This window comes from Ambystoma mexicanum, chromosome 1q (assembly GCF_040938575.1).
Source record: "Ambystoma mexicanum isolate Mex_15411 chromosome 1q, UKY_AmexF1_1, whole genome shotgun sequence".
Taxonomy (NCBI): domain Eukaryota; kingdom Metazoa; phylum Chordata; class Amphibia; order Caudata; family Ambystomatidae; genus Ambystoma; species Ambystoma mexicanum.
The window spans coordinates 573,459,958-573,479,127 of record NC_090922.1 but is presented as its reverse complement, the minus strand read 5'-3'; the positions used below and the strand labels follow the sequence as shown (position 1 = coordinate 573,479,127).

Sequence of the window (19,170 nt, the reverse complement as noted above, 5' to 3'; positions counted from 1 at the left end):
CCCAACAACGCTTAAGAAACAGATACAGGGACTTACCAGAGCAGCACGGGGGCTTGAAATGAGAGCGGAGGACTCCGAGGATGCTCCCGATGTAATAACATATGTTTAGTGGCAGTTCCGGAGGGACCCCGCAAGGAATTTTATGTGGAAAAGCTGATCCTGGAAACCCTGCGCCCAAAAGACCTATCGAAACTCTTCACAATAGAAAGGGCACATCGGGTGCCGGGCAGACCACCGCCTCTGGGAGGCCAACCGAGGGCGATAATCGCCAAATTAATTAACTTTAGAGATAGAGACACGATACTGCAGGTGGTGCGCAAGGCCGGGTACATCGAAACAGAGGACGCCAGGATTCTGATTTTCCCAGATTTCACACAGCCGGTACAGAAGCAGAGGTCGTCTTTCGACTCGGCCCGAAAGAGGTTGCGAGAGCTAAATCTGCGTTACATGACAATGTTCCTGGCAAAACTGGAGGTAATGGATGGGGGAAGGTCCTTCATGTTCACCTCGCCGAAGGACGCCTGGGAATGGTTAGACGAAAGAGACCCTAAGAAAAAAGCGACAAACCTGGACGAACAACGGTGCAGGGAGCGAGATGAACCCCAACATTCAAGCTGAGGGAAACAGAACTTTGTGTACAGCAGTCATCGAAACTACTACCACGGCAGGCGAAGGAGGGTGGCGCTGCTCGGCATGAGAATAAAGTGACTGAAGATGTAAAGATGGTTGGAGCGGGATAAACTCCAGCCAACCCCAAAATCGTGACACACCCAACGCACCGTACATGGGATGAGCGTTGGAGGACCAGCCCGATTGAAACAGGTTGAAGGGAATGTGGACAGGGAGGGGTAGAGAGTTGGGTAATTGCAGGGGCTCATGGGCGGCCGGGGTGAGGTCGGGGAGTTGGGGGATGGTTGTCTGTTGGGAGTTGGGGATATTATGGGGTCCAGTGCTGCTCAGACTCTGGGCAAAGGCTGCGAGGGGGAATGGTGGCAAGGCTGTGGCATGTCCGACTGGACGCAATATCAATACTGGCAAGGGTGGAACCCGCCTTAAAATAGGCACATGGAATGTACGGGGTCTGGGGAGTAAAGGGAAATGAACCAGGGTGGGTCAATATTTGAAGGGGCAAGGGATACAGTTGGTGTTATTGCAAGAGACACTTACAGGGGGGCAGCTGAAGGAGCTCGAAACAAAATGGGGTGGTAAGGTGTTCGGGTCTTCATACTCTACCTACTCGAGAGGCATAATGATCTGTGTGGCCTCTGGGATCCCCAAACAGGTTGAGCGTACTCTGGGGGACACAGAGGGCAGGACGATAGCTTTAGTGGGCCATTGGGAAGGATGCAAAATCTGCAGGGTAAATACTTACAGCCCGAACATGGACGACAGGTCCTACTTTCCCCGAGTGTTGGAACTCACGGACGGGCCTATACATTTTGGGGGGAGATTTTAATTGCGTGATCGACCCAGAACTAGATCGCTTGGGGAAAAGCTGATAAGATAGCTCAGCGGGTTGAACGCTCGCTGCTGCGATCTGAGCGAGATCTGCAGGTCGCAGGTTCGAATCCCGGCAAGGCCAACTCAGCCCTTCATCCTTCCGAGGTCGATAAATGAGTACCAATTTCGGTTGGGTGATATTGTATGTAATTATGTGCTCTGTAAAGCGCTTTGGATAAAGGCACTATATAAATAACACATCATTATCATTACATTTGCATGAAAAAGCTTTCTCAGTGCACCTCCTGCCCCCTGGTCTGTTGTAGTGCCTGTCAAAGGAAGTTTTAGCTAATTCTAAAGCGCTTGGGGGCACAGGAAGGCACTAGCTCCTTCCCAACATACTACAAAGCAGGCCAGCCACAGGTGCTTCTGGAACATATGAGGAACGTCCTAGGTACCTAAGGGACTTATCGGGAAGTCATGTTCACTGTTAGGGAGAATTCTCTGTTTAGGCTGAATTTCCTAACCTAGTGAGTCCCCCAGTAGCTTTGCTGGATTTTTGGGGTCTATTTGTTTCTCCTGCCAAGAGTGAGACTCTTTTACCCTCACTCTTGGGCATGATTTGAGTGTGCTTCTTTGAATCTAGATGTGTTTAATGGGCTATGGGGTCTTTTACTCCATAGGTCTTCATGTGTTTTTGTGATGTGTGTTACACAGCACCCTCAGTGCAGTGACACACGGGTGTCATAGTGACCCCCCAGTATAGACTCCATACCCTGGGACTGACCATTGACTTTACTAGTCTTAAATTCTGAACAGAACCAGTACAAACCATCATATTGTGGACGTACTGGCTGGGGCAATTCAATTGCCCTGGGGTCTGTTAGTCGAGGGGGGCACGTCTCCGTCCCCCCTGATCGAGTTTTGGCTGGTGGCAGTCGATACTACTTTTTATATTCAACCGCAAATATTTTCCTATGGGATTTCCCATTGTTTTAGGCTACTATATTTAATTATTTACGGTAGCCTCGAACATACCGCTGGTTTATTTAATTAATATTAATTCTCCGGTTGGTATTTTTTGCCAAAACATGATTCTAAAATGGCGTTTGTGTTCTCTTCTGTGACTCCAACCCAAGTTGAGCCCTTTGTTCCACTTTTTGGCGGGCTTCTCCACAGAAGCCCTCCAAAGTGGTGCCACTCTGTCTGGGGTACTTAGGAAGGGTGGAGGGAAATTTAGGCACCCTGGACTGAGTTGCCTAGGCAACTCAAGTCGCACTCCATCCTGATTGGCCCAAGTGGTGAGCCGGCCGGCTCACCACTTAGCATGTTTGAGTGACAGCTAGGCTGAGTGAATGGGGGTTTGCTGCATAAAAGCAGGGCTTTGGGGACTGGAACTTCAGAAGTCGCCACAGGACCTAAGAATCCGACGAGGGAGAAGCTGAGCCGACCTGCCACGACACCACCACCGATGGAGCCCTGCTGGACTGCCTCACCACTTTTCCCAACGACAGAAGAGATCTCCCGCCGGAGAGTCTTCTTCCTTTGACTGGTGGGGATAACCAGTTTCACCGTCTTTTCGCCTTCCCGACGTACCTCGTGGCCGCCTTGCCTGTGCCAAGCACCCCGGCAACCGGGATACCACATTTTACCACGACCGCGAAACAAAGGTACCACCTTTAACCGGAAGACTCCGCGGCTGGTTTCTTCCCTGGAAGTGCAACGACCTTCATCTTTCCTCCAAGTCGAGATCTTCTCTTCCCCTGGACGACAACGCAACTTGCACCCACTACCAGGAACAACTGCCACCGCTGGAGGATCCTTCCCACTTAAGGTACCGTGTCCCGCCTGGCTTCCCTTGCTACCGACTGTACGGGGTAGATTTAGCCCCCGGCTTTTGAACCTGGGTTAGCCTGGGACACCCTGGCTAAACTTTCCTAAGCCTCTCTAAACTCTTTTTGAACCCTCTGCAAGACTTTCTAAGCCTAGTGTAACTGTGTGATCTTGGGCGCATTTGTGCTCTGCTCTCTCTAAGAGTGGGCCCAGCCTTTGGACTTTGGCTCACCAGTGACTTTTGCTCTTCTGCCTTGCTAACAGTGTTCCTGAATCTTAGAGTGGTGTACTTTTCCATATTCTGTCTCCCCCCCTTTCTCACAAACTTATCAGAGTGCAATCTAGTTAAGCGCTCACCTCTGTATGAAAATAAGTGGTGTCTTATTGGGATTTATCTGATAGGAAACAAAGGAGTGTGTATATTACAATAGTAACTGTGTTTAGAATATTTTACAATAAGAGTGCTGGAGTGTTTCAAACTGTGTTTTTAAATAATTATATACTTTGATACCAAAGCTCTGGTCAGTGTTTGCTTGTATTATTGTATCTGGGTACCTATTGTGAATACTTTGCATACTGCCTAACTCATCTTGAGGGAAGTCTGACTGCTCAGCCACAGCTACCAAGTAAATCTGGGATGGTACATACTGCTACCAAGTGGGTTTACTGCCAACACCTGTAGTCTTAAATCTTTTGCAGTGGTCCCTAAGGGAACTGCACAGGTTTCTGCCTAACATTCACCCACCCAAAGAAGGTTAGGGACATCCTTGTGATCCCCAATTAAAGCAGCGTACCAGAAAAGGTGAACAACCACACGACTTTGGGAGACCTGTGGTCACTGTGGAAAAAGGGAGGTGGGAACAATAGGTTATCCTCTTGGCCGTGGCAGGGGAGCTCCCTTTGGGGGGAGGGAACACCCCTAGACATGGGTAAGAAGGGGTTTCATAATACGCAGAAGTGGTCAGACCTGGGACTAGAAAGAGTGGGACAACTCTTTACAGAGGGGAACTTTAAGGATTGCAAAGTGGCGTCAGAAATGCTGGGGAGGGAGGCGATTAATATCTTCACATACATAAAGTTAAAAGGAATCTTGACAGAAGCCAGATGAGACCTTGTGACGCGACCCCTGCTGCCCTCTGAATGAGTCATTGACAGAGCAGAAACTAGGAAGCAGATTCTGGCTAAGTTATATAGGGTTATGGTGACGGCTGATGTTACAAGGAGACAGAAATTTAAAGAGTATTGGGCTCAGCAGACCGGGGAGGACATTACGGAGGACACATGTGAAAAGGTGCACAGGGTTATGTTTCAGGGTAAACTCTTTAGAGCAGCAGTGGAGCATATCGTCAAGATGCTGCACGGATGGCCCCTGGACACCCCGAGACTCTAAAATGTATAGTGGAGTGTCAACCCAATGTCCTAGAGAGTGTTGCCAATTGGGTTCCCTGTTCCAACATGTGATGGTCCTGTCCCCGAATCCAAATATACTGGATTGAACTCCTAAGCGGGATAAAGGAAATAGTGGGGGTCACGCTTGAGTTGCATCAAACCATTGCAAATATTGTTGGGTATCCCAGTGGGGGCCCGCAAGGAGTCTAGATTCCCCAGAATGTGGGAGGCATTGTTAAGGGCAGGAAGACTTGCGGTAGCCCAAAAATGGAGGATCGAGGTACTCTGGACAAAATCAGAATGGAGAAACAAGTTAAGAAGAAAAGTTAATGGCTGTGGTCAATGACTGCATGGCGGTGTTCCACCAGGATTGTGGTATGTACATCTTGAAATGGGGGTATGAGAATCGGAGTGGGTAGAGTCTGATTGAGGATTTAGGGTGCAGGGACTTCCCGGGAGGGATTGAGTGTGTGCAAATGGGGCCATGATTGTGTCCGCGAGTAAGACGATTTGATAATAAATACGTCTGACTAACTATTAAGAGGGGATCCCTGCCACATGAGTGATTAGTCTTCCCTACGGCACTCTGTTCTTTCTTGTAGTAATTCCAATAGCCGCATGGCCAGAGGTGTACAATGTGAAGTGTTACGGGTGGGGAGCAGGGGTTGTTTCTTCTTCTTGTTGTGGAGCTTGCCAATGGTTGTACAATGTGAAACTGAAGAAAATGTTAATAAAACTTTAAGTTTAAAAATAGAAACAAGCTGAGGGAACCGACAATAACAAGAGGACAACATAAAATGCTAACTACAAACAAAGCTGAATCCTTGTTCCTAAGAACTAAGCAATGGTATTTTATACATGGTAACAAACGGGGGACAATCTTGGCTAGTCAGTTCAGGGAAAACATTGACTCCATTATTAAGAATTCCAAGGGGACCATGGGATAAGAGAAAGCAGTTCTAGGAATTATTTGCATCTTTACAAACTGCAGATCGGGAGAGAACAGAAGGAGTATAAGAGCCCATTAAAAGATAACTAAATAAACTATGAAAACCAGAGCTCCAAATATGGTTAAATTATTACATTACAGTGGGTAAAGTTCACACATGGTATGGTAGAATCCCAAATTACCATTATTCACAAACTAGGAAAGGACCCCAACTAGGAAGTTCCTATAAACCGATTTCACTAATTAATATGGATGTCAAACTATACTATAGTACTCGTATAAAAAAAAACCCCTCCCTGGTCTACTGGACCACGACTAAACTCGCTTTATCCCAAATAGAAATGTTTGACAACATTAGGCAAGTTCTCCAAATAAAACATAAGTCCCAACGATCCAAAGTAAAAGTTCTCTTAGCGCTCGATGTCGAGAACTCTTTCGATCAGGTAGACTGGGAGTATTTGGGTAAAGTATTGGAACGATTTGGATATGGGACTAAAAAGATACCGGCTAATTATCATTCACCAAAGGGCAGAGACTGGGAAAATGGAGGCTTATCTCAAAGTGTTCTGCTGAAGAGAGGGACGAAACAATGATGCTCCCGTCCCTCCAGCCCCCTCCTACTTGCTGTTGCGATGGAACCCTTTGTGGCATGCAGAAGAGTGAACGCTGTGATACGGGTGCTAATGTTGAGGAGACACCCACAAACTATGCCTTTTTGCAAACAATGTACTTTTGATGGTTAGAGAGTCTTCAGAGTCACTCCCTAATATTATGAAAGAAATACACTCCTCCCCTGGGTGTAGGATTTAGAGTTAAAATGGCCAAATCCAAAATAATGTCATGATGATGGTGGACGAAGAACACACCTTCAAACAAAGACTGCCGTTCCAGTGGGCAAAATAATTATCAAATACCTCGGCATTAATTTACCTAAGAAAATATCCCAAGCATACAATGTTAACTACCCCTAAACAATAAATGCAATTCAAACTGACCTAGATAGATGGAGGAAATTGTATATTACTTGAGTAGAACGTACCGCAATCCTGAAAATAAACATCCTACCGTGAATGCAATATACCTTTTCCAGACTTTTCTCATCGCAATTCCCAGGGAGATGATTCAAATCCAAAATAGGTTCATGAAATACATATGGGGTCGGGGGTCCCAGGGACAGAACTAACAAAGATATTGATGCGTTCAAAGGAAAAGGAACAAGTTACTTACCTGTAACTGTTCTCCAGCATGGGTCTGGCATGGATTCACATGCTCATGAATATTCCCCGTCGTCAGGCAGGGAAGCTTCGTTAATAGAAAAAAACAGTTTCGTTTCCAAACTGTCTTTCTCCTATAAACCAATCACTGAGCTCTGGGTCATTCTGCCCCCAGCCAATGACTGCCCTCTACCTAAGCCCCTCCTCTGCCAGCCATCTTCAGATTTGGTAGCAAGTAAAGGGGCAGTAGGACCAAGAGTAGAGCCGGAGAGGGGCAGGCGGGAGGGTTCGCATGTGAATCCATGCCAGACCCATGCTGGAGAACAACAGTTACAGTTAAGTAACTTGTCCCTTCTCCAGCCTGGGGTCTGGCATGAATTCACATGCTCATGAATAAATGCATAGCAGTACACATATGCACAACCACGGGAGGTGGCAAGACTCAACAGAAGCAATCTCTTACCTCCTCACCAGGCTCCCCTTCAAACAAACAGGTTGCGCAGCATTTCTTGGCCGATTCTGGACTCCTCCCTGGAACCCATTTCGACGCAGTAGAATCTCGTGAAGGTGTGCGTCGACTTCCACGTAGCAGCCCTGCAGATGTTCAGCAGGGACGCACCAGACAGGAGTGCCATAGTAGCAGCGATCGCTCTGGTAGAACGCTCTTGGACGGCCAGGCAACGGTTGGTTACCAAACCGGTGACTGAGTGATACAGCCGGAGAGCCACCTGGAAATGGAAGCCTTGGACAGGGCCTTCCCATGGTTCACATGACCAAAGTTCACAAAATGCTGAGAAGTTTCTGGAAACTTTTCGTGCGGGCCAAGTAAAACATCAGCGCTCTAGCCACATCCTGCGAATGCAAATTCCTTTCAGATGGCGACAAAGGCGTCCGAAAAAACACAGGTAACACCAAGGGCTCGGTTAGATGAAAGTCCAATGGCACATTGGGCATGAAGGAGGGGTGCATCCGCAGCACCAACCTAGTCTTGTGAAAAGTAAGTTAGTTTACAGAATAGGGCCGGTCTCTCACCCACTTGTCGTGCAGAGGTGATGGCCACGAGAAAAGCTATCTGCCACAACAGAAACTTGAGTGGAACAGAATGCATAGGCTCACACGGAGCTCCCATGAGCCTAGTAAGTAACACATTGAGCTCCCACGCCGGGGCCGGAGCCTTCATCGGTGGGAACGAACGGAACAGTCCCTTGATGAATTCCTTGACTAACCGGTGTGAACACAAGTATGGTCGTCCTGGGGATCTGGAGTAGCACGAGATAGCCGCCAGATGGACCATGATGGAGGCGGGAGCCAGCCCCGATTTAGCAAATGACAGCAAATATGGCAGCACCTGAGGGGCTGTGACCCTCAGCGGGTCGTTCTTCTGAGAACGGCACCAAATTGCGAATCTCTTCCATTTGTGTCCGTAGCATTTCAAAGTAGATCACGCCCTGGCCTTGGCAAGTACCTCCTTGTATTTGGTTTTCTTTTGCTTTTGTATTGAAATTCATTTCTGATGACTTTGTTTCTATTTAAAACAACTCTGCTGACTCTGCACATTCATTTATTAGAGTTCATTTGTGTATATTTTTGTATTCTCTTTTATATTCTATTTGAATAAACAATTCCTTAGTTCAAAATACAAATAAATACATCACTTAACGATTGCATTCAATTTCTGTAATGGGACGACTTTGAACCTGATATCTGCATGGATACACGCAATAGGTAAAGAATTAAACAATGTTGTAATTTCTTCATTTAGCAGTGTGGACCACAACATTGTGTTTCTATCTCTATGACCCCAACCACAGCTGCCCCACAGGGGACCCCTATATATTTTTTTAGAAAAGGTTTGGCCTGGAGATAGACTTACTTACGTTCAATGGCTAGTAAGGAGGCACAAATGCAGTGAAACATTTATGTCCAGTGGAGTTCTAATTTAATATGAGATGCAAAACATTTCACCGGTTTGAGTGCATACGCCAAAGCCAAAAGATGTCTTAAGGAACAGGAAAGAAATTATATTTACATCAAAAAGGAAATAGTATAAAACAATTAGGATGACTGGGAGGTGCATTCCAATGGCCTAGAAAGGAACATTTCAGGCAACTACGAATAGGTCTAGATCATCTTTGCACGCAATGTACCTGGGCGTTATGTAACACGATTTGTGATGTTGGGCTGTGTGGAGGAAATATTATAGAAGCTCACTGCAGGTGGGATAAAGATCCATTTCTCCCAGGCATCTTACAGGGGCTTACTAAATGCCGAAAGCCAAATGACAAGGACTGCAGTGAACGCAGGTTACAAATAAGCACAAAATCAGTAACATTAAGGGACCACCCAAATGACTTTCTGAAACAGCAAAAGATGCAGGAAAATCGTAATGCTTTTGTCCATACCTCGGTCTTTCGCTTTGTCTGAAAGAAGCACTTCCACTTCTTGATATTCATGCACAGCATCTAATATAATACTTCCTTCTTTACTAAAAAGGAAAAGCATGGGGATTGTAATATCATCTGTGTTCTTTCCATCGCCAGCCATTTGGAATAGAGGGGCTGTGTCGCTGCTGCTTCCCTCATTGTCATCTGTTCAAGAAATGTAAAATACGTCAGCACTGACACGTATCTCTCAGAACATGTGGTTAACAAGCTACTTCATGTTACGCAATAATCACAGGATTAAGATTCTTCCAGAGTCAAACACTTTTCAACTCCTTTTACTGCTAGTTCTAAGGAGCCACTCATCTATCAGTATGGTCTAAGGATTGCTTTCAGTACTGACACAGGGATAATGGGAAAACCGAAGCCCTAAAACATAGGAAACACCGAGACGCAGCAGCACAGGGAAACCAGCTAAGGGATTGGACAAATGCACAACCAGATCAGGATTACAACAGACTGAATGTGCCACAGGAAACCATACATTCCTTGTGGTATTTTGTCAGCTGAAGTTAGCACATACATTTTCTATAAAGCACACTTTTTGCTCGTCTCCCTTTCGGCGTAATCTCAAAACAGTGTCATAATTGAAGGCAGCGGAAGGTAATTGGTCATTACAGAGTAGTCTCTGGCAATTTCACAATAAGTCGGAATAAATATCTCCTTTACCCTGTAGAGTATAGAGACCGGCTACAAATGGTGTTATTTGACAAACAAGCTTCTGATCAGCACAACCTCCTATGCACCCATATATATGGGAGCAGGAGAAAGAAAACACTGTTTTAGAATTATGCATGAGCTGCCATGGGAGTTGGTGGCTGCTTGGGAGGTTTGCACCCACCGGTATGCAAATGAAACTGTATGCACATGTGGTGGAGAGGCGTATTCACTGCTTGGGGCATTGCCGCTCATGGATTGAGACCTGAATTGCTTCAACCCATCTTAACCACTAACATTCTATCACTATATTTCAGATTGTTGGCACTAAACATTAACCGGCCAGGTACAATGTAGTGGGTGAGGTAAGGAAGGAGGGACTGAACGTTATTTCATGTGTACCTTTTTTAGTGGTTATAAGGTACAATATGGATATAGGTATACAGGAACATATGGGCCCCACCGACTGCAGCGCCAACGTTTCTGCTGTCGTTTGAAACACTGTAGTGTTCTCCGTTATGCGGACAGAGAGTCAGTGATCTGAGCACAGAACATTCATGGCTGATGTTTCCATGAGTTACGCTCGTGGCGGAGCCTCATGGCGGCAAGAAAGGAAATATGCCATACTACATACAATCTTGGTTATCATTTTAACTTCTTGGAGGAATGGTCACCTCTCTGGCTGGGTCAGCAAATTCACTGGGGTTTCTTTAAGAATACAAAGTATTTCTTAGAATGAATTTACAAAATATTACTATGCAACTCATATCCTTTTTTCTCTGAATTTGCTTACTGTGCAGTTTTTCAGCTTATTCATTCACCCTTTATTCTCCAACACAGGCTAATGCGTAAACAAATCGCTGCATTTTGCAAGTCCTGACCTGGGCCAATTCAACCACTTACATTACTTTTAACAGGAATCCAATGCCCTTCTCATAAAGAGAACCACCCCAATCTAAATTGGCACCTGCAACGTCAACATTTTTGTTCGCAAAAAAAATGTCTTGCATAATCCATGCACAGTTACTTAGCAATTCACTTCTTGGGAAATAAGAACACCCAGTAGTTACCGCGTAGCAGCTACAATTGGCACATGGAGGACTGAATGAGCCAAATTACATAAGAGTTTCGAGCGGGTGCAGTGGGTGGGAGAGAGGTGTGCCTTGCATCTGCTGGGGTGGTGGGGAGGAGTATGAGGGTTTATAGTCGAGGTAGCTTTGCCCTGCTGGACAGGATGACTCGTGACCCAAGGAATACTATCTTCTAATGTGGTGATGGAATACAGAGGAAGGAGGAGGGGGGAGTTCAGATGGCTCTGATCTGTGGCTAGGAAGAGCCATGGAGCCATGAATGTTTTTATGGGGCGGGAAGGAGGATGTGATCACATTGGACTGGTCTGTGAACAAAAGACTTCTTAGAAAGCAGGCAGCCTTATGAAAGTCATTGACATGAGACTGTCAGTCCCATGCCTTTTGGCCACACACAAACCTGTTTTTAGATCTCCTTTTCCTCATATGAGATTGTGGGCGTGGGGAGCGAAGGATAGATGAGACGGATTGGTTTGCGTGTGACAAAAGGCCAGCATCTTGGCCTTATATAGGTCCTGCACTGATCCAAGCAAAGCACTGAACAGGAGATGCCCTTTTCTCTGCTAAGGTACTCTAATCCTGTGTAGGGCAAAGGGGATATCTGAAATGAGGTGAGCCTCATGAATATTAATGAGATGACTTCTGGGAACAAAAAGAGTGCATTCCTTTCTTTTATAAAGTGTCTTTATCAAGCTTAAACAATGTCTTATTAGAAAGAAAATATTTTCGTCTTTGTATTCATCACCCTAATAAACAAATATTTGGTATTCAGCCAAATACTAAATATGCTCTTGGATACATCCCCAGTGAAGTATCTGAAGTACGGTTAGCTTGCATAGTAATCGTGAGGTCATTCAACAAATGGTCTTAAACATTAGAGAAAACGTCCCCTATGGTCTGTAGCCGAGAAGCATGTAGATGGTTAAAGCTTCCAAAAAGAACAGTTTGGCTTGGTGAGTGAGATGTGATGGGCTAGGCTAGCTCTATTCATCACATTTTCTCCTCTATCTGGGAGGAACAGTTCTCAAGCAAGTGCTATGTGATTCGGCAGAATCATATCTGGTTGAACCCCCAACCCTCGAATAGCATCCAGTGAACCTCACCCACCGATCCACTCTCCTATGTTCGTGCCCGCTGAATCCCTTAACCTTGAACCTGGCTCCAGCTGTCACCATTGATGGGGTGTTTCACACCACACACCCAATTCTTTCCCCACCTCCCTCCCATGTGCACACTATTGGGGGGCCTCCGACCAAAGACCCAGCCCAATCAATGCCCCCAGACCTCCCCCATATAACAACCCAGGCCCTCTGATCCTACTAAATGCCCCTTAGCACTCCCCCAATCCCCCACCATTATCCTCATCTGCAAGTTACTGCTGCATCCTGTTCCACTTCATGACTTTGCGTTCCGAACACTGGATAAAAAAGGCAGACTATGTGTTCGGTCCTCCTGTGTTTGCTGTGCAGGACAGTCGGTGGACAGAGGATTCGGCTTCAAGATGGATTTGACTAGTCCATTTTTGCCAAAAATGGGTAGAGCCCTCAGGCACTAGGATGAGCAAGATGGTGCTGGGAGTCTCGGGAAAGCCACAATTCTCTGATGAAGACAGAGGATTTCTAGGCAGATGAGATTTTGGGTTGCTTGGTCGTTTCTCACTGCTGACATGGTCTAAAATGTGCATGAAAGGCCGTGTGCCCTCAAGTGAGGTGTTTGTGTTGAGCACCTTTTCAAAGTCAGCTGGACTATAAAAAATAAATAAAACACAGTAATACTCAGAAAAGCCTTCCGAGACGCTGCTTCATCATTTAAAGGGCAGAAAGATTGTGCTGGCCTTGCGAGGATGGTGACAATTACATTCAATACACAGATGAAGTGGAATGCCTCTGGCTAAATTAAGAAATGCGTACAATGAGACCACTGATTTACGAAATAAGGTGAGGATGAATGCAATACCCATTTTACAAGAAAACAAATAGAATTGTTTCAAATGACGTGTTGTGAGAACGTCTCAATTTATTCAGAAGTAAAAACGATTTGCTTAAAATGGATTGGCCCAGAGAAAGCCTGGAGTATAGCCATCCAGGAACATGTTGAAAGATAAACTGATGTACTAATAAAAGTTACTCACCATAGTGACTAGAAGTTCTTAGTCCATAGTCCCCTTTCCTCCATCCATGTGGGCGTCCCCCAACATGGGGACGGTACTGGAACCTTTGGCAGTGAAATATTTAGCTTCCCCTTTAAATTTAGTATAGCTCGCAGGGCGCAGCCTCAGCGCCTCACCTCAGTCCTGTTTGAACACTTTGGACACTTTAATACCTGGCTACTCTTATTAGCTATAAGCCATTGACATACCAGCGGGTGGGACGTATGGAGGAAAAGGGGACTATGGACTAGGAGTACTGTAGTCACTACGGTGAGTAACTTTAATAACTCAAACGTCCCGTCCCCTCTGCTCCAAACTTGTGGGTGATTCCACCGAACAAGGACATAGGGTGGAGCTGTGACAACCTGCCTCATATCTAGGATGAAGTGAAAAAGTTCTTCAGAACCGCCTGACCAAACTCTGCATCGCGCCTGGAGCTGGTGTCCAACGAGAAGTGCCTACAGAAGGCAGGAGTGGCCCAAGTAGCCGCCTTGCTGATGATTTCGCCAAGAAGCATGTCTTTGAAATGTGACAGCCATGGCCTTAGCTCTGACCGCACAGGCATGAATTCCCTCAGGAACAGGTTTGCCCATGGCTGTGTATGCCTCAGAAAAAGCCTGAACCATCCAACAGGCGATGAAAGCCTTGAAAGCCCGAGAGCCAGGGGAGGAGCCCTCAAAAGTCAAACAATGCCTTGAATTTCCTGAAGGATTTCGTCCGAGAGATCAAACTTGAAGACCCTCTTGAGGTCCAAGGAATGCACAGCCCTCTCTGCCTCCGACTGTGGGTTCGGGGCGAACACCGGCAGGCAGATCTCATGATTTGGATGAAATGGAGAGACCACATTGAGCAAGAATTTTGGGCGAGTGCGCAAGATGACCTTGTGAAACGTGGTGAAGGGCTGGAAAGAGGACAATGCCTGCAGCTCCCTAACTGTGCGCGCCGAGGTGAGAGCCACCAGTAAAACGGTCAGTCACCAAGCGGATGTCCACAGAGGCCATGGGTTCGAAAGGCTTGCGCTGCAAAGCTGCCAGAACCACATTGATGTCCCAGACCGGGTGTGGCCTATGCACCGGAGGAAAAAGTCTAGACAACCCCTTAAGGTGGGCCTTAACCACCGGGTTGGCTGCCGAAAACATGTGCTCGAGGGAATTCTTGTAAGCCCCAATGGCTGCCAAATACATGCGGCAAGGATCCACCTGAACTCCAGAACGAGCCAGGTGTTCCGAAAAGGTCAGTACGTCATCCAGCGGACAGGTGACGGGGTCCAGACCTCTGTCGAGAGCCCAATGGCAGAACCTAGTCCATTTGCTCTGAAACTGGGAACGAGCGGAGGCACAAGTGGCCTGATGAATGATGTCCCAGTTGTCATCCGAAAAATGAGCATGCTGAAGCCTCAACTGATCAGGAACCAGGCTGCCAGAGCCAGTTTTGCCGGGTCCGGATGTTCCACTGCCCCACCCTGCTGCGTCAGGAAGCCCCTGCGGGGCATCGGAAGATGGACGGGACCCCTGGGAGCACAACTGCAGCAGATCCGAAAACCAGAGTCTCGAAGGCCAGCAGGGGGGAAACTAGGATGAGGCTGCAGCACACAGACGCCCAGAACGCAAAGTGTCCGCTGGAGCAGAGGGGTGGCGAGAACACGTAACACCTGCGGCCGTGTCAACAGATTTGGAAGGCGTCTCCCAGTGACCCCCGACCTGCCAATGAGGCAAACTGGGGGCATTTGGAATTCAGGGGAGATGCAAACAAATCGAGGTCTGCGAACTCCCCAATGCTGGAACAGGGGGGAACAAGGAGTCGTGCAACTCCCACTTGTAGGTGTTAAATCCCAAGCGACTCAGCTGATCCGCTTCTGCATTGCTGTCCCCTGGCCGGTGGACTGCCGAAATCCAAATCACCTCAGTCAGGGGCCATTCACAGATCGAAAGCGGCAAAATGCAGAGCAGGGGTTGGGAAGGGTAAAATGGGTGCCACCCTGCTAAAGGTGGGGCGGAGGAGAAGTGTGGAAGATCTCCCTACACTGTGACAAAAAATTCTTTACTGCCCTGTGACAGAGCACTGCAGGCTGAACACGAGTCCCAACGATGGTCGGGCCCCAAGCACTCAAGACAGAACATGAGGGTCCGGGCCAGGAACAAACGGTCACCTGAGGCGCATACCTGGAAGCCTCCTGCGGTCGACATATGCCGGGGGAGGTGAGCCACCGAAGGGAATTGAAATAAGAATTGAAAAAAAAAAAAAGGGACAGAGGTGAGGCGCCAGAGGGCAAAGCGTCTCCACGCCCAAGGCCAAGCCACTATGTGCTATACTAAATTTAAAGGAGAAGCTACATTTTTTGCTGCCAAAGGTTCTGGTACCGTCCCGATGTTGGGGGACACCCACAAGGATGGAGAAAAGGGGACAGAAAGTACGAGTATTGATGAGTACTATAGCCAGTCATGCGGCCAATTGTGACTCATTTAAAATTACATGAGGCTGCAAGTGTGCAAATTGCTAGATTAAGTAATTATACAACTGTATGTTTATTATTTTTGATGCCCCAAGTGAATTGATACAATGTACAAATCTTTATGCACATTACTGTCTATTTAAAACTATTGTTTGTGTAATGAGGGCGAGGAGGATAGCTCAGGAGCAACGCGTTTGTCTTGGAAGCAAGACAACGCATAGCAACACAGGTTTGAATCCCGGCCGCATGCTTATAAACTGGTCTCCGGTATTAAGTGCGTTATAAAAGAATAATTATAAGTATAACACCTGGACTGATAGTGTAAATAGTTTTTTGACTCGGGTATATATAAAGTGGTAACTATGTATGTCTTCTCAAAATTCAAACCGAAAAAACGAAAGAATGAAAGGCATATGAAACACAACACATTTCGATTATCACAGAAGTTCTCAGTACTAGGATCTGGTTATCAATTAGGTAACCGGCAGGATACAGAGGGACTGAAGCAACTCGGGAGCCTTAAAAGAAAAGTAACTACCAGATAGTGAGAGCAGCAGATTATTTTTGGGCATTTGTTATAAGTTCAGAAAGACCTTGGCTAAGAACGTTGATAGGAAATCTAGAATTTGGCCCTTCAGACGCTGGAGGAAACCTCAGACCGCTTCTGAATTTTACTTTAAGGTTATACTCTGATGCCTTCAGTGAAGAGTAAATACCCATGATTGGTGGTGGTGTAAGGTGTGAAAGCTGGGACGGGGGCATATTTTAGTGACTGGCCTGGAGGCAACATGGCCTTACTGGACCTGGTTGGAAGGGCCTCCTAAGCAGGTTTCATTTTACAAGGCTGATGGAGAAGCAAGGGTGAATAGTCTTGCGCGGAGTCAAGATGAGCGTTATCTACTGCAGGACCTGGTGTAATCCTCATTGGTTACAGCTCAGACACAGCAACAAATCTAGGAAAAAGATAACGTTACTCACTGTAGTAACTACTGTACCCCTAGTCCAGATTACCCTTTCCTCCATACTGTATGGGTGTCCCCACATGGTGATGGTCGCTTGCACCACAAAATATACCTTTCCCCATAACATTTTAATTTAGGCGCACATATGCACGGAAGCAGGCGTAACCTTGCATGCTAACCAAAACCGCCGCCACCACACCTCAATCCCATCTTATATGCGCGTCAGGAACGACTGCCCCTACTACACCTCTTTAACTGGAGGCAGGGGGATGGTGGGTGCGGCGTATGGAGGAAAGGGGTCTATGGACTGTGAGTAACTTTCTTACTCCTACAGCCATCCCCTTTCCTCCATACTGTATGGGCGAATCCAATGCAACAGGTAGATACAGTGGGCTTCAATTCATGCTTTACCTATGCAAATACATTTGTGAGGACGCAGCCCCAAAGCTGAATCTTCCCTCGAGCTAACAAGTCAGTAATGCTTGCAGGAAGCCGACTATGCGACCCGTGTTGTGGCTTTACTGATGGCATGCCATGATACATGACACTGAAAAGCCACTGCTACTGCTTTTGCTCTCACTAAATGAGCATGGACACTACCTCTGGAGGGATTTTCTCTTGTATGCTTCAGAAATGCAGGTAACCATCCACCTAGCAATAGAGGTTTTGGACGTGTGCTTGCCTGGTGAGTTTCCCCCCCAAAGGTAACAAAAACTGCTTCAGACAAAAAACATTTGTTCTGTTTAAATATGGTTGTAGCGCTCTACGGACGTCTAAAAGGTGCATACTTTGTCACCCTGCGGTTGAGGATTGGGAATGAAGGTTGGTACAATTATTTCTTGGTTGTTATGAAAATATAATACTTTTGGTAAAAAAGGATGGATGCATAGGCAGGACTACCCATCTCTGATGCCACCAGAGCTTGCTTTTCACTAATCCTTCTTGCTGAAGCTAGCACCACCAGTAACGCCATCTTCATTGTGAGCATTTTGCTTTCCACCAAGACCATAGGCTCAAAAGGTTTAGGCACTGGGGCTGCCAGTACTAGATTGAGCTCCCATGTAGGGCATGATTTTCTGACCGGAAGGGATAATCTCGAAAGACCCTCTAGATGTCTTCTGACCACCGGGTTTGCTGAAGAGACCACCATTTGGTTGAAATTCGTGTATGCTCCTATGGTTGCTAGGTACCAATATTTATATGCACGCATGAATGGGTCAAGAAGCCTAAACCGATAGGACGTTATGCAATGTGCAATACAAAGGATCAAAACCTTTTCATTCAGCCGAGGAGCAAAACCTGATCTACTTGCTCTTATATTGGGACCCGGTGGAGTCTTTTCTAGTCCTTTGAATTATACTCAAATTGTCTTCTGAAAGTTTAAGGTGCCCCAACCTTAGTTTTTCAGGCATAAGGCTGCTAGCGATATTGCCTACTGCTTCGGATGCAGTACTGCACCCCCTATTAAGATGATATTGTCTTGGATAACTGCAGAAACCAGGCGTAGCAACAAAGGAGCATGGCAAAGATTTGTTAGAGGCATGTGCAAGGTGAGGCATTGGTTGGCGGGAGAGACAGTGGTACTGCAGTTTAAATGCACTTGGAGTGTGATTGAGGATATTAGTGGGAGTGCAGAGATTTAAAGAATGGTGACTGAGGAAGTGAAAGGAGGGTGATTGAGGGAGAAGATGTAGGTGGAGTAGTAGCAGTGTGTTGGAAGGGAGTAGAAGTGTGGAGAAGGGAGTAGTGGTGTGTAGAGGGGAGTATTAGTGAGGCGGGAGCATTAGTGTGAAGGAGATAGTAGCAGAGAGGAGGGAGTAATAGTGTGAAGCAAGGAGTACTAATAGAAGTAAAGGGGATGTAAGATCAGAGGGTAGAGATAGGCAGTTGAGAAAGGAACTTTGGAGGGACAGAAGAGGAAGTATCAGAGAGAGCAAGAGAGAAAGAGAGCGAGAGAGCGAAAAGGCAGCAGATGGAGAATGAGGTGGAGAAGGAGAACGCCTGTGTAGAGAAGGAGCTAAGTACCCCCACCTCAATCACCTCGCCCATATTGCCTATATGTTGGGAACCAGAGTGTGAGACACGTGCAGTACCAGTGAAAATACTGATACCAAGGAGAATCCTGGAGGCAAAGTTCCCATTGCGGAAACCATACCCGCATATGAGACAGTGCGATGGCCATTTGAATGTAATCCCGGAAGAAGCAGGACCAATGAATGAAGAATGGTGACGTCATGCAGAGCCCAGGTGACGTACATAAAAGAGATGCAGAGACTAGAGGATGCAGATCTTCTAGAAGGCATCAAGTAAGTGTAAAACATAAGTGAGATCTTGGGATCAAGATGAAGAAACCTATGCTACAGAACTGATGAAGATGTCAAGTCATTTTACACGTGTACAGACGCAAAGCAACGCAAGCAGATGAAGTATTCTTAAGGCTAGCTAAAGTAATGAATAGATTGCAGCATGTGCCTATATATATATATATATATATATATATATATATATATATATATATATATATATATATATATATATATATATATATATATATATAAAAAACTTTGTTACAGGGATGTTCTGGTTAAAAGTAAAA

General features: G+C 46.3%; 1 protein-coding gene across 1 annotated transcript in view; it reads right to left on the bottom strand.

Moving 5' to 3' along the window:
* EDEM3 (ER degradation enhancing alpha-mannosidase like protein 3) overlaps nucleotides 1-19,170 on the bottom strand; it is a 925,252-nt gene that overhangs the window by 58,756 nt on the left and 847,326 nt on the right. The window contains 1 exon segment of the mRNA XM_069641064.1: nucleotides 9,228-9,413. Coding sequence (XP_069497165.1) covers nucleotides 9,228-9,413 — 186 coding nt within the window.